The 14,780-nt window shown below is 47.9% G+C and overlaps 2 protein-coding genes across 4 annotated transcripts in view; one reads left to right on the top strand and one right to left on the bottom strand.

Annotated features, from left to right (window-relative positions):
* STPG1 (sperm tail PG-rich repeat containing 1) overlaps positions 1-10,796 on the bottom strand; it is a 34,264-nt gene extending 23,468 nt beyond the window's left edge. The window contains exons 1-3 of the mRNA XM_084875079.1: positions 10,271-10,796; positions 6,781-6,905; positions 3,771-3,889 (exon numbers count right to left, since the gene is read on the bottom strand). Of these exons, the coding sequence (XP_084731205.1) occupies positions 3,771-3,889; positions 6,781-6,838 (177 nt within the window). The 5' untranslated portion in view covers positions 6,839-6,905; positions 10,271-10,796. The remainder of the gene's footprint in view (positions 1-3,770; positions 3,890-6,780; positions 6,906-10,270) is intronic.
* An 86-nt stretch (positions 10,797-10,882) lies between these two features.
* The window catches only part of NIPAL3 (NIPA like domain containing 3), a 36,260-nt gene continuing 32,362 nt past the window's right edge, over positions 10,883-14,780 (top strand). Inside the window, exon 1 of one of the 3 annotated variants that reach the window (XM_084875022.1) lies at positions 10,883-11,119. The gene's annotated coding sequence lies outside the window, so the exon portion shown is untranslated. Of the gene's footprint in view, positions 11,120-11,781; positions 11,939-14,780 lie in introns of those variants that run through there. The other 2 variants (XM_084875023.1, XM_084875021.1) reach the window with 2 other exon arrangements.

Below are 14,780 nucleotides of genomic sequence, written 5' to 3'. Positions count from 1 at the left end.
GGCCATGTCTGAAGGGGCATCGTGTTGTTAAATTGTGCCCAATGGAGCCTGTGGTGCCCGCATCCTGCCACTCTTCATTTATTTGCGCCTGGAGGGATCAGTCAGGTTAAAACCATAGAGCAGCCCTGGCCGGTTTGGCTCAGTGGATAGAACGTTGGTCTGTGGACAGAAGTGTCCCAGGTTCGATTCCAGTCAAGGGCATATACTTGGGTTGTGTGCACATCCCAGTAGGAGGTGTGCAGGAGGCAGCTGATAGGTGTTTCTTTTTTTTTTTTTTTTTTAATATTTTATTGATTTTGTACAGAGAGAAAGGGATAGAGATAGTTAGAAACATCGATGAGAGAGAGTCATCTATCAGCTGCCTCTTGCACACCCCCTACCGGGGATATGCCCACAACCAAGGTACATGCCCTTGACCGGAATTGAACCCGGGACCTTTCAGTCCCCAAGCCGACGCTCTATCCATTGAGCCAAACCGGTTTCGGCTGATCGGTGTTTCTTTCTCATCGATGTTTCTAACTCTCTATCCCTCTCCCTTCCTCTCTGTAAAAAAATCAATAAAATATATATATTTTAAAAAACAAACCATAGAGCAGAAAAAGTGATTGTAAAAGATCCCATTAAAAAATAGAAATAAAACTATTAAATATTTAAGGATCAACTGTCAAGAGATGAGCAAGACCAATATGGGAAAAAATTATACAACTGTATTGATGAAACACATTAAAGAAGACCTAAGTACATGGAGAGGTTTTCTTTATTTTGGGACAAAAAGAAATGTTATAAATGTGTCAGTTCTTTTCAAGTTAACCTGTAAATTTAATGTATGTTCAATTAATATTTCAATACGATGTGCTAAGTGGGTCAGAGAATTCATCTGAGGCCACAACCACGTTGTGAGATCAGGCACAGGGCGTGTGCGAGGAATGTTTGCAGAAGGGCGGTGAGACACTGGGGTTCTAAATCTGGTTTTAATTCGTATTGCCTCACTAAATTATTGGGTGATGCTACATGAGATCCTTAACTTCTCAATGCCCACTTCCCTCAGGACAAATGAGAACAATGAGCACGGAACCAGACCTCCTTTCTGCTTTTAGAGCTTGAAGAACCATATGCAATTATGTAATCCAAATTTTATGTTTCAGATTAAAAAAAACTGAAGCCCAGGAAAGTCAAGGAACTCAAGGCACACAGTAGTCACAGAGCAGAACTTGGGGGACCTACTGACGGATTCCTCGCCCTTTCCACAAAGGTCCATACTCATTCCCCAAATGCTTTCAAATATTAGGTGAAAGTTTTCACATTGTCTAGCCCAGTGGTCGGCAAACGCATTAGTCAACAGAGCCAACGATCAACAGTACAACGATTGAAATCTCTTTTGAGAGCCAATTTTTTTAACTTAAACTTCTTCTAACGCCACTTCTTCAAAATAAGACTGGCCCAGGCCGTGGTATTTTGTGGAAGAGCCACACTCCAGGGGACAAAGAGCCGCATGTGGCTCGTGAGCCACGGTTTGCCGACCACGGGTCTAACCAATGCGACCACAGAGTCAAATTTCTGAGCAATTTCTCTCTCTGGCGCTGCCTATAGCTCTGGCTGCATCTTGGTTCCTTCAGCAGAGAATTTTCTGACAGCCGACAGTAACTTAAGATCCATTTCTGTATATGCACTGCCATCGGCTCCAGGTCACGGAGAGCGGAGCCTTGCACACAACACTTGGCGTCGTCCCCGTGGCCGGAGCTTGGTCCGTTCGGCTAAGCCCTTTCAGAAACACGCTCTCTGACTTTCGGAGATCAAACGGGTGGCTTTGCGGGCCACAAAGGGAGGCGTGGTGCGGTGTGGGGAAAGAGCGTGAGGCTTTGGAGTGAGCGAGACGCGGGCTTGAGGTCTAATTCTTTCAACATTGATTCAGCAAATATTTGTGCAGGGCCCCATGTGCCAAACCCTGCGCGCTGTGACCCTGGGCGGGTCACCGAACGTCCCTGAGCCTCGGCTTCCTCTCCGCTTAAAATAATAAACCCTTCCCTTCAGCATTGTCCTGGGGATTAGAGATATGTTCTAAAAGTGATTTCACCCGTAGTGGAGATCAGTGAATGGTGGCTGCTCTTATTTTTATTGGAGGCTGGACTGCAAATGTCTTACTAATATATTCTTGCTAAAGTGACAAATGGAAAACCAGACCAAAAAAAAAGAGAGAGAGAGATGGACAGCTAAAACATAGACAGGGAAACTAGAAAGAGAAGAGAGAAAACTCCCAAGCAAATACCTTATTTATCATCTTTGGGGGACGGGGACGGGGCGGGGGGGGGGGGGGGGCAAGTAATTAAAAATGTGTGTGTGTCTAAGTGTGTGCGTACTATGTTCTCTATTATTTGCTTTCTTAGAATCCTAAAATACCAGAAGTGAAAGGAACTTAAATGTTCTCTAGCTGGGCATTCTTGTTTACAAAGAAGGAACAGGCAAGGGCCACAGGGCCTGGCCAAGCCCCTCACCTCCCGCCTGGCTCACCTGCAGTCATTCAGAAGCCAGATCTCATCTCCTCCCCGCCACCCTGGCAAGGGGGTGAGAGGAGAAACGTTTTCAGAATGCAGCAAAGGGTAACTGAGATGGTGATTACCCCCCAAGAATGTTATTCTGAAAGTCTTGGTTAGAGGAATGCAGGGGTGAAGGTTTTAAAGAAAACTGAAAACGTTTGCGAGTTGTCTGAGCCCCCTGCTGGCGAGAGAGGAGCCGGTCAGATCCCTGAGCCTCTAGACAGGGGTCCTCAAACTTTTTAAAGTGGGGGCCAGATCACGGTCCCTCAGAGAGCTGGAGGGCCGGACTATATGAACTACTAATTCCTACTGTAACACCTCGGCTGCGCTCACTGCCCAAAAAACCTGGCGGGCCGGATCAGACTCCTCTGTGGGCCGCATGTGGCCCACGGGCCGTAGTTTGAAGACCCCTGCGTGGAATCGCTGGTTAGGTGCCGAGCAGAACGTCCCAGATCAAAGAGGAAAAGAGACACAGATACTTGGGGGAGAGAGTGAGAATGGAGGGAATACAGGAGCAGCAGTAACACGTTGTCAAAAGAAGTATCAAAACTGAGGGGGCCCTCATCACGAAGGTCATTTTAAATGTTTTAGACTCATTTTTCCTTTTTGTTATTCAAAGAAAGTCTTGTTATTCCCTTCCATGTTTTAAGGAGTGAGGCTGGGGGAGAAATAGGAAAAGATTTTTTACCTTTTACTCATATCCCTGGAATTTTAAAGTGTTCTATTTCTATAATAATTTTTGAAATACATTTCTTATTAAAACTTTTGGGTCCAGTGGAGCACCATCTGGACATGTTGTTTTGCCCTGGATTTAATATCTTTCCAGCTCATTCTTTTATTTTTATTTTTTAAGGTCTTAATTTTTTTTTTTTTTACCTACAGTATTATTTTGTATTGGTTTCAGGTGTACAGCATGTGATTAGACAGTTATATGCTTTGCAAAGTGCCCTCTGCCAATTTGTACTTCTTAGGCCCTTCGTCACCTCTTTCACTCACCCAGCCCCCCAACTCCCCCTGTCCTCTGGTGACCACCAACCGGTAGGCCCCCCCCTGTTTGGTGCTTGTTTCAGCTGATTCTTCCCATCGAGAGCACAGCTGAAGAGGCTGCTGTGGCTCCTGGGATAGCACCGCCCTCTACTGGTCACAGGGAGAGACGCACCAGCCAGGCTCGCCGGCCTGTCCCTTGAGGCTAAAATCCAGACTAAAAGTAAAGGATCTCTAAGACAATGCCATTACCTTTTTTTGATCAAATCTCTTGGATTGACTATTAAATCCTTTCTTTTCTGATTCTGAAATATCTGCAGACGGAGATTTGTAAGGAATGGAGGATTGTGTTGGATATGCAGCGGTATAACCTACAAACAAAAATAAAAATTAGCACAAGGCAAAGAATTGGCAAATGCAGAAAACACAGAGCTGTATATTAATGTTTTATCTGAAATGGAATTGAAGAGAAACTTGCCTTTGGACACGAGATAAACATGAAGGTAGATTTTTTTTTTTTTTTTTTTTTTTTTAAGTATTCCTCACTTGCCAGGCCAGAGTGGCTCAGTGGTTGACCATTGACCTATGAACCAGGAGGTCACAGTTCGATTCTGGGTCAGGACACATCCCCTGGTTGCGGCCTCAATCCCCAGTAGGGGGTGTGCAGGAGGCAGCTGATTAATGTTTCTGTCTCATCATTGATGTTTTTCTCTCTCCCTCATCCTTCCCTTTTGAAATCAATTTAAAAAAATATTTTTAAAAAGTATTCCCACTTTGCTTTCTTTCCCTCTTGGTAACTTATTGGGGCTTCCCCTCCAGCTCTTAACCTAGAGAGACGTGGTGACATGGTGGGAATGAATTGTCCCAGGGAAGAGGGGAGACCTGGCAGGGAGGGAGGACAGGAACCATCACGCGTGCCCAGCCCGGTCACACATCAGCAAAGCGCCACGAGGATCCAGAGAGGCAGGGAGGCCCCAGGGCCGGACTCTCTCACTTTCCAGGGCACAGGGCAAAACGGTATGAATTTAGCTCTCGGAGTTGAGCAGACACGGGTTAGACAGTGGAAGGGCGTCACTTAAAGGAAATCAAGTTAAAATTTTATTCATCTGAGTCATGGTGTATAAATGATATATGAAATCCCTCCTCTCCCTCCTCCCTCGCCGCACACATGGGAGAATGGCCACAATATGGATCCCACGGGCAGCATCTGTCTGCACACCCACTGATTACAAACTGTTCAGTGAGTAGAATAGATATGCACTTTAGTGTTTGACTGCTGACAGCTTTGAGGCCTCACCCTTACCTTCTTTCCTCCCTCCTTTCCTCCCTCCTTTACTCCCTCCCTCCCTCCCTCCCTCTCTCTTCCTTCCAGCCCCTGGTCCCAGCAAACTGACGGGAAGGCCAGGTGCTCCCTCCATGGCACCGGCTAGAATGCAGCCAGGCAAACCCCTGCCCTCACTCCAGCCCCACCTCTTCCCACATAAAACCCAGGCCAGTCTGCTTTCCCTGCTCTCTCCAGCCTCTGTGCGGCCAGGTTAGGAGGCCTGCCCTGCTCTCCCCCAGAGAACCTCCTCATGTGAGAACTAAACCTTTCCAAGCCCCTTGATATGTGTGTGTGGCATCATCGGTCTTGACACCCAAGCCGAATTCGGGGGGCGGGAGGAGTGTCCACCTGACTGTTACCTGTCCACACAGTGAGCCCAAGTATCTCAGCATCTGAGCCCTCAGCCTCCGAGGGAAACGGAAAGAGGAACGCCAAGAGGAAGAAAGAAGGGTAGGGGCGAGATGGCCAAAAACTGTCTGGAAGGCCCATTTCCTCACCTCCAACCTTTTGAAAACTGAAACTATTTTTCAGAGAGGAAAGCCAATGCCAACAGGGCCCCCAGGAAGTGCTATTACTAACAAGCTTTACACAAGAGGAAACTGAGGCTCGGAGAGACCACGTGACTCACGCAAAGCACAGCACCCCTTAGTGCAACACCTGAGGTGCGAGCAGTTTGTCTGATGAGCTCAGGCTCTTCCCCTCTACGCTCTGCTCCCTCTGCCTGGGCCTGGCTCAGGGTTCAGACTCAGAAACAGTGAATGAAATGATGGAGAGGGGGCAATGCAGCCCAATTTGTCTGGGTTGAGGATGAAGCAAGTGAAAGAAGCAGAATGCTGCGTATGTTGGGCTAGAAAACATCTGGCAATACCCACCTATGGTAGATTTAGTCTTCTCCTCCCTTCTCCCTCCCTCCCCATTCAAGCAGGTGGATGGTTACGTATCATTTCTTTAAGGGAGCTAGAGAGCAAATCAGAAAGTAGCAGACCCAAGGCTTCCTAGCATTTGTTTCTAAAAGCCTAAGTCATTAGAATAACTGAGTTTGCAGAGGAGGCGGTAAAGGAAGGCGGGGGGGGGGGGGGGGGGCGGGGGGGGCGGTATTAAAAATAGAAAATAAAAAAAAATAAAGGAAAAGTGAAGACATTCCCTGGAGGAAGGAACGGTTTCTCCTTGACTAAAAAGGAGATCAAACACGTTGGCTTCGGCTGTGGTGAACGGTGTGTATCAAAGCAACCCTCCATGTGAACACACACACACACACACACACACACACACACACACGATGAGATTAACAGTAATCTAGGCACTGTGGGACTCGGGGGGTTGGGGGAAAGACTAGGAAACTTGAAGGCATAGAAACAGAAACTATCCAAAATAAAACACAAAGAGAAAAAGGGTGAAAAATACAGAGTATCAGTGAGGTATGTGATAACTTCCAGGAAGTTCATATAGATGCCATTGGACTCTCCAAAGGAGAGGTGTGGGGAGAGAGAAAAAAGACAATCAGCCGAAACCGGTTTGGCTCAATGGATAGAGTGTCGGCTTGGGGACTGAAAGGTCCCGGGTTCGATTCCCGTCAAGGGCATGTACCTTGGTTGCAGGCATATCCCCAGTAGGGGGTGTGCAAGAGGCAGCTGATCGATGACTCTCTCTCATCGATGTTTCTAACTCTCTATCTCTCTCCCTTCCTCTCTGTACAAAATCAATAAAATATATTTTAAAAAAAAGAAAAGAAAAAAGACAATCATTTCAAAAAAAAAAGATGAAAAATGATACCAGTTGGAAATCTGTATCTACACAGAGGAAGGAAGAGCTCTGGAAATAGCAAACATGCGGGTGGATATACAGTACGGAATTATGAGTATGCATGGGTGCATTTAGACATAAATAAGTAAAACGGAACGCCCCGCTCCCAGACATCTATGACGAAGCTCGCCAGACCTTTCTGTATCTTCGTGTGTCTCCCGGCACGCTGCAGGTTCTCTGCCGAGGTGGCCATCTCAGCGCCGTTCTGTGACGTGTTTCATTTGTTTGATGAAAGACTCTACTACGGTTCTTCCAAGCACCTGAAACAGCAAAATATAGCGTTTGTAGGGATCGTTTCACGTTTTTGTTAATTACGTGGATTGAGTTCTGTTCTCGGGGCAGGACGGGCCAGGAAACGAGAGGTTTACCAGCATCTATGACCTCAAGTGGCAAGCACACTGCACTCATGGCCTGTCGCAGGAACCCTGTAAGAATTCACAGTTGATGCTGCTTCCAGAACTAACGAAGGCTTGAGTTTTATAAATTTATCATGGGGTCATTTACATACACAATAATTTAGGAGTTACTACTACATTATCACTATGTATACAATTCTAAATTTTGACACGTTTACAATTGTGTGACCTACCACTGCAATCCTAATATATAAAAACCCTGGGTCCGTCACATCCACAACCACCAGAGGCTCAACTAACTGGAATTCAGTCCTGCAGTCAGTGCATGGCAAACCAGCACGGACAACTATGGCTGCAGGCACAGTGACACAGCACTGACTGCTGCGGGGTCTGCGAATCAGGCCCAGAGAGAGGCCTGAAGAGAGAAGCAGGGTCTGATCCGTAGCCTGTGTTGCAGCTGTTCATCAGCACTTGCCTCTCTCTTTACCTTCGGACCTGACCAGCAGCCGGACCTCCGTTTCTTTCCAGGCTTCCACCCAAGCTGCTGATCAGCTCTGACTTTCTGATCAGGCCCCGTTGATAGGCCCAGAGACGCTGACTGGCATAGAAACCAATCAGAACCAAATCTGGATCAATTGTGAGGAGCCAATAGCTGTCTAGGAGGCGGAGCTTTTGATGCTGACTAGCATAGAAACTGATCAATCAAAACCAAATCTGGGTCAACTGTGAGAGCCAATGGCTGCCTAGGAAACAGAGCTTTTGACACTGACTGACATAGAAGCCTACCAATCAGAACTAAATTGGCTAGTAGAGGAGGACAGTTGGGGATGAGATCAGGCCTGTAGGGGAGGGCAGTTGTGGGCAACTAGGACTGCAGGGGAGGGCAGTTGGCGGTGACCGGCCAGCAGGGGAGGGCAGTTGGGGGCAAGATCAGGCTGGCAATTGGGGGTGAGATCAGGCCAGTAGGGGAGGCAGTTGGGGGTGATTGGGCCAGAAGGGGAGCAGCTAGAGGGTGATCAGGCTGGAAGGCAGAAGTGGTTAGGGGCAATCAGACAGGCAGGCAGGCAGGTGATCAGTTAGGAGCCAGCAGTCCCGGATTGTGAGAGGGATGTCCAACTGCCAGTTTAGGCCTGATCCTACAGTCAGACATCCCCCGAGGGGTCCCAGATGGGTTGAGGGATGAATTTTGTGCACTGGGCCTCTAGTTAAGATATAAACATATCCATGAGCCTAAAAAGTTTTCTGTGTTTCTTTGCCCTCCTAAGCCTGGTTTCTGGCAGCCACTGCTCTGCTTTCTGTCACAATGGTTGCCTTTTCTAGAATGCCATATATATGTTATCATACAATCTGTACTGTTTTGGGCCTGCCTTTTTTCACTTATCACAATGCCTTTGAGATTCTCCGATGATGTTGCATGTATCAGTAGTTTGTTCCATTTGTTACACATCCTCACCAACACTTGTCTGGTAAATCTTATTAATTTTAGTCATTCTAGTGGCCCAACAGTGGTATCTCATTGTCACTTTAATTTGTATATTTTCATGTGCTTATTTGTCATTTCTTTACCTTCTTTGGTAAAGTGCCTGTTCACATCTTCTGCCCTTTTAAACAACTTAGTTATCATGTTATTGAACTGTAAATGCTCTTAGTATATTTTGGAATCCAGTCCCTTATCATACATAAGTTTTAGAAATACTTGCTCTCAGTCTGAGGTTTACCTTTTCATTTTCTCAATATTTGAGGCTACCTCAAGTTTTCATAGAATACTGGGGTTCCAGAGAGGTCAGTTTGAAAATTCTTAAGGCAGCTCACTGTTGGGTAGTTCTGCTAGAAAGTCCCTATCTGTATCAAGCTGACCTCTCTCTCTTTCTCTCTCTCTCTCTCTCTCTCTCTCTCTCTCTCTCTCTCTCTCTGTCTCTCTCCAGTCATCCTAATTCCAGCCCTCAAAATTGACTCAGAATAAGTCCATTTCTCTTCCACATTGGTGATAGTGATTTTCAAAATGCAGGCCATAGCCTGTAGTCTTTTGTTAAGTTTGCTGTGTTCCTGTGTGTGCTGCATGTCTGACCATGGGTCACAGTCAAAAAGTTTGAAAGCCACTGTTCTATGTGACCGTTCTTCACATGACTGAAGATGGCCACCTGGGCACAAAAAGACCTACAGTCTGAAAAAAAAAAACATTGGAAATTACAGGAAGGTCTAGTGAACCTAATAATAGATGTCTTTGGGGGGTGGGGAGTTACATTTTACATTTATGTCTAAAGGTACTCATTTGTCATATCCCACGGCCCAGACACAAACCCTCTTCTCCACAAGGGACTTCCTGGGCTCCTGCAGCACCTCCTTGTTGCCTGGGATTGCTCCCTCACTACAGTGGGCATCATCTCCTGGTCCTGTCACCAGGTTCATCCGAGTCCCTGCTCAACCCTTGGGGATGACCTCCTGGACCACTCTCAAGAAGCACCACCCACCTATTGTGAGCCCAGGAACCTGCCTTATTTTTCTCATAGCACGTTTCTCTACCCGACGTCATATTTTATGTGTATTTCCTTATGATCTTCCCCAATAGAATATTCATCATGGAATCCCCAGCCTGTTTCCTGGCATATAGTAGTTACTCAATAAATATTTATGGAATGAATGAGTGAACATGTTTATTAGGAGTAAACACATTTTAGCAATAATGTATATAGATGCACTCATAATACAACTCTTTCCTTCAAGAGCTGCATTGTATGAAGATTTCTCTCACATGATTACGATGATAGGCATGTTTTCATTGTACCATCTCTATGTTTTAAAAAACCCTTTATCATTTGTGTTATAGTATTATCACACATCTTATTATAATATACGTGTATGTTATTTTATAGGGTATGTCAATATATGCTACACCATGTATATTGCTTACAGGATTTGCATGAACAGTTACGACTGTATGAGATTTTATCCGTTCAGTTATAATGCTATGGTGTGTCTTATTTTTTTTTTTTACATTTTTCAAAGCACTCGCGGGTAAATAACCCGCTCGACATTTTTTCATCAGCTGGGAAAACGTCACAGCCGGCTATGACCACTGGATTCCAATCTCACCCTTCCTTTTTACCGGTGGCCTGAGGCTCCCAGCAGGAGGGACGCCGAAGGGGCTCTCTGTCGCCCACCAGCGGCCAGCCACCGCAGCCTCCAAACGCCTGCACACTCGGGGGCTGGGGCGGGGAGGCAGCTGCCCAAGAAGCTCCGTGGGGAAGGGATGCCCGGTTTATAATCACCGTTTTCCAGGTGGGGGCTCTGCGGCACCATCCAGCGAGGGGTACCGCCAACGATGGCTTCTTCCCGCGCTCAGGGCATCACCTAGGACCCAGCAGGGCGGGGTCTCGGTGGGTGTCCCATGGGTGAGCCAGGTCCACCTCCCAGTGCCCAACAGGAACCGCCTCCTACCTCACCGGTTCCTCCTGGGCAGGGTCTGGCCTAGCCCAACCTTCTCCGTCTCTATGGCAACCACAGCCTAACAGTGTGAAGGCCACGTGAGCCGCTCTAGCCAATGGCGTCCTCTGTTTCTTTAGAGTGACAAGTTACTGGCCAATCATTGGAGGCGCTTTACAAACTGCAGGGAAGCTGCCAGAATTTCAGGCTTCAGCCGCCCTACCTACCTCAGAGCCCGCGGGGACACCCAATAGAGGCGACCCCTCCAAACTGGTGATAGAACAGAAGTCTCCATTTTGCCCACCCAGAAATCCTACTTCCAGGAATAAACCTGAGAGAACTGACACTCCCCCAAGCCCTGTTTGCAATAACCAGAGAGACTGATATGGGCAACTCGTGTTCCCCAGCCCCTCTCTCCTTGTCAGTCCCCTGCTGAGGGCCCGCCCCAGGCCTCCCTTAAACCTCCGGTGAAATCCAAGCATCTTAGCACACGTGGTCCCGGCCCTTCCCTCGGAAGGCAGCTCCGGCCGCCCGCGCTCCGGGAGATCCCCACGCCCGCCACGCTGTCCTCGGGCAGTTCCTCCCTGGCAAGCCCGTTTCCGGGGTGCTCTCAGGGGTTCCCCCCGGTCGATCTCCGCCGTCACCGGCCCTTCTGTCATCGCCAAGGTCTCTGCCCCGATGTCACTGCTGCATCGGTAAATCAATGGGCTGCGCTCCATGTCTCACTCAGGGGGCTGCTGTGAGGATCCGGAATGAGACGCGTGCGAGGGAAAGGGTGTCGGTTCCATGCTCGTGCTAATTACACGAGCTCGTGTTAATGAGCACAGTGTGCATTCGGGAAACTTTGGTTCTAGGCTCATCCGAGGGCCTTACGCGTGGCTGAGCTGCGGACGTGCTGGGAGAGTTGGCATATGATGCAGCCAACAGGTGTCAGGGGGCGCAGGCAGAGATGAATCTATGGCTCTGCAACTTTGGGGGAGAACCGGGTCTTAAAGGATGTGCAGGCTTTGGATCGCGGTGAGAGCAGCGTGGGGTTTGGGGGAATGGCAGGAGCAAAGTCCGGGAGAGCCCACCTGTCTCGCAGGTGGAGGTGTGTGGTCACCTGAGCCCCCCAAGACGGCGGGAGCTGGCGGGGGACGGGGTGTGTTCCGAGGTCCGCCCTGTGGCCGCTAGAGGGACCGGCTCAAGGTGAGAGCAACGCTCCTTCCTGCAGGCGGTCCCTCCCCTGGCTCTCCCCCTGAGCTTCAACCAAGCCTGGCAGCGCAGCCAACCCACAAAGTCCCGCCCACCCTCTCTCACCAGCCAATCGTCTGAGCAAAGCGCCCTCCAGCTTCTGACTGGCAGGATGCCGAGCAAATCAAATCGCGGCCTTTGAAAGCAAAACACCGCAGGACCCAGGCAGCCCGGAGCCGGGGAAGGGATTCCGGAGGCTGTGCCTCCGCGTTGCGCCGAGCCAGCGTCTCAGTCATTTCTCAGGAACCTCTGATAGGTGGGCCCGGGAGGAAACGTCTCCGGTGAGTAGTGACTAAGACCGAGGGAGTGGGGACTGGAATGCAGCCGTCGTTTCTGGACACCCGAATGCATTTGCAACAATCTGAGGTCCCCCGGTGTCAATACCCTCCCTTCTGACTGTCACCAGCCTTGTCAGTGTCTCAGAGTGTTTGTTTTTTGTTTGTTTGTTTGTTTGTTTGTTTGTTTTTTGCATCCAAGGTGAGAGGACAGGGGCACGGGTATGTCCTAATAAAGGTGCCGGCAGGCTTTACCAAATCAGGAAGTGAAATGCAGTACCTGCCAACATGACTCCCCGGGCTTCCTGGCCATAGCCGGTGGAGTTAGCAGGTGGAATAGGGGAAAGCATTCTTGATCGGTGCTGCCTGCTGCAAGTTGTAGTTCCAGCTCCATGGGAGGGGACTGGGGGAGTGTAACCCTTTAGGGAGTCAAAGCCCAGGAAAGGGAAAGGACTTGGTGTCTAACTGGCGCTCATCAGTAAGAAGCTGAATGGTCAGGTTGGAAAGGCCTGTTTTGTTTTATTTTATTTTATTTTATTTTATTTTATTTTATTTTATTTTATTTTATTTTATTTTATTTATTTTCAGACAGAGCCAAATGATAACACAGACCCTCCTCTGAGCAGCCACGAGCTCTAGTTCTCTTATCTATAAAACCCGTTCTGTGGGTTGGTGAAATAATTAATGGAGATAAGGCAGAGGGGGTGGAGCGGAAGCCAGCATCTAGTGAATTATCTTTCCTTTCTTGAGCCGGAGAGCCCTGTGCTCAGCAGCGACTGTGAGGGCCTCAACGTTAGGAGCTGGCTGGCCCCACAGAACTGGTCACTTGCCTCTTGGGCGTACGTTGGTGTACGTTAGCCCTGGCGAAGTGCCCTGAAGTCAGGAGAAGAGAGGCGTTAGGCAAATGATGTATGTCCTGGAAGGAAGGACAACTGGCAAAGCGTTCTTCCAGGGCTTTTAGTCCAAACTCCTACCAATGGAGAGAGGGCCTGTTTTGGTAGGCAGTGCCTCTGAGGCCTTGGGGTTCCTGGAGCAGATGGGAAGCTGCTTTTTAGAAGCAGATTAAACGACAGCAAACAAGAGCAGAATCAAACCCACCTGGGCACACCAGCTGGTCTAGAGGAGGTTAACAGGCCTGGATTCCCATCACCCCGTTGGCGGGTGCCCAGGGCCCCGTTTGCTTTCTCGGATATCCTGTGGGCGGGGCGGGTGTATCTGTGGGATCTCTGAGTGGCGGTGGAGTACCACCCTTTGAAGGGGAAGCAGGTGCTGCACAGGCCTGGCTGTTGAGCCAGTCAGTAGGTGTGTCTGGAGGTCACTGTGCCAGGCTCTGGCCAGCCGCTGGGAAGGGAGCAACTGAAAGGGGATTCAGTAAACATCTTCCCTGAGCGTGAGCTCCAGGGCCCCTTCCGCTCCAGGGTGAAGGCCTCGAAGGGTCTTGCAGAGGTCGAGAGAGCCCTGGGCCAGTCTTGCTTCCTAAGGCTGTTGTGCTAAAAATGAAAGCAGGGATACATCAACTTAATACAATAATGCTTTTCACACACACACATTAAAGCAAAATGTTGAATAATTGTGAATTCACAAGATTACAGACACTCATAGGGCTTTATAGTCTGGGAGGACTGGTTTTGGGATGTCAGTTATGAAGTTGTGTGATGATATATGGATATAGAGGTAATATATGTATATAGAGGTATAACCTCATCTGAAGGCCACTTGATAAAGTGACCCGTGGGCCAAATGGTCTTTGAGGCTGCCCCTGTGGTAAGTCCTGCATCTGGTGTCTCCTTGATGCTCCCGCGTTAGCCCTATGACATGACTGTGCATACCTGGGTCTGGGGCTAGATAACAGAGGAAAGTGGGAGCTACAGGAAAGATAGGAGGCAGCCTTCTGAAGCCTGGAGTCATGGCAGAGGCTGAGTCTGTTTGGCACATAGTAGGCCCTCAATAACTATCTGTTGCATGAATGCATGGACTGAAGAAAGGACTATTCATGGGTAAATTAAACCATCAATACGAATATAATGAAGGGGGTGGGAGTGGCCAGGGAGAGGTCAATGGGGGGAAACAGAGACCTATGTAATGCTTCAAACAATAATTTCAATTAAAAAATATATGTAACATAATTTAATCATTTCCATTAAAGATTTTTCATACCAATCCTGTTGGTTCCCCCTTCCCAAAAAAAATCACTATTTTGTTTTCTGACGAACTTATACTTTGAAATAATTAAAAGAAAATTTTAAAGTTAAAACAAAAAAGAATAGAATGAATACTAATAACTGCTGACATTCATTGACCATTCACTCTGCATCCATATTACATGCATGATTTCAGCAAATTCTAACCACAGCCCTGTGGTAGGGATGTTATTATCCGAATTTTACAGCAGAGGAAACTGGCTGAAAAGTTAAACTACTTGCCCAAGTAGCACATGGCAGATCAAAAGCGATTTAAAAATATTTTTATATTAAAATAAACATAGACTTTATAGTAGAATCCAAATCTGTATTATTTTTTTAAATATAAGAGAAATCTCAAAGAACCCCTTAACATTGAGGGGTGAGGGGGGTGTCAGGCCATGACTCCCTGAGGGCAAGCACGAGGTTTTTCTTCTCCATTTGGTAGAAAAGTTCAAGACCCACTGGAAATATCAGTCCAGTGATGTCAACAGGAATTACCATCATTGTTGGTTTTACTTGAAGTCTCATCATTACCCCCATTTTATAGATGAGACAACTGAGTCTCCCAGAGGTAACGTGATCTGGCTGCACAGATCTTCCGCCTCCAGTCCTGTGTTACCTCTCTGACCCTAGGTAGCGGCCCAGTTCTTCCCTTTTCCATGGAG

The sequence above is a fragment of the Pipistrellus hanaki genome (assembly GCF_964339955.1).
Source record: "Pipistrellus hanaki genome assembly, chromosome: 2".
Classification (NCBI taxonomy): Eukaryota; Metazoa; Chordata; class Mammalia; order Chiroptera; family Vespertilionidae; genus Pipistrellus; species Pipistrellus hanaki.
This window is presented reverse-complemented; position numbering and strand designations above follow the sequence as displayed.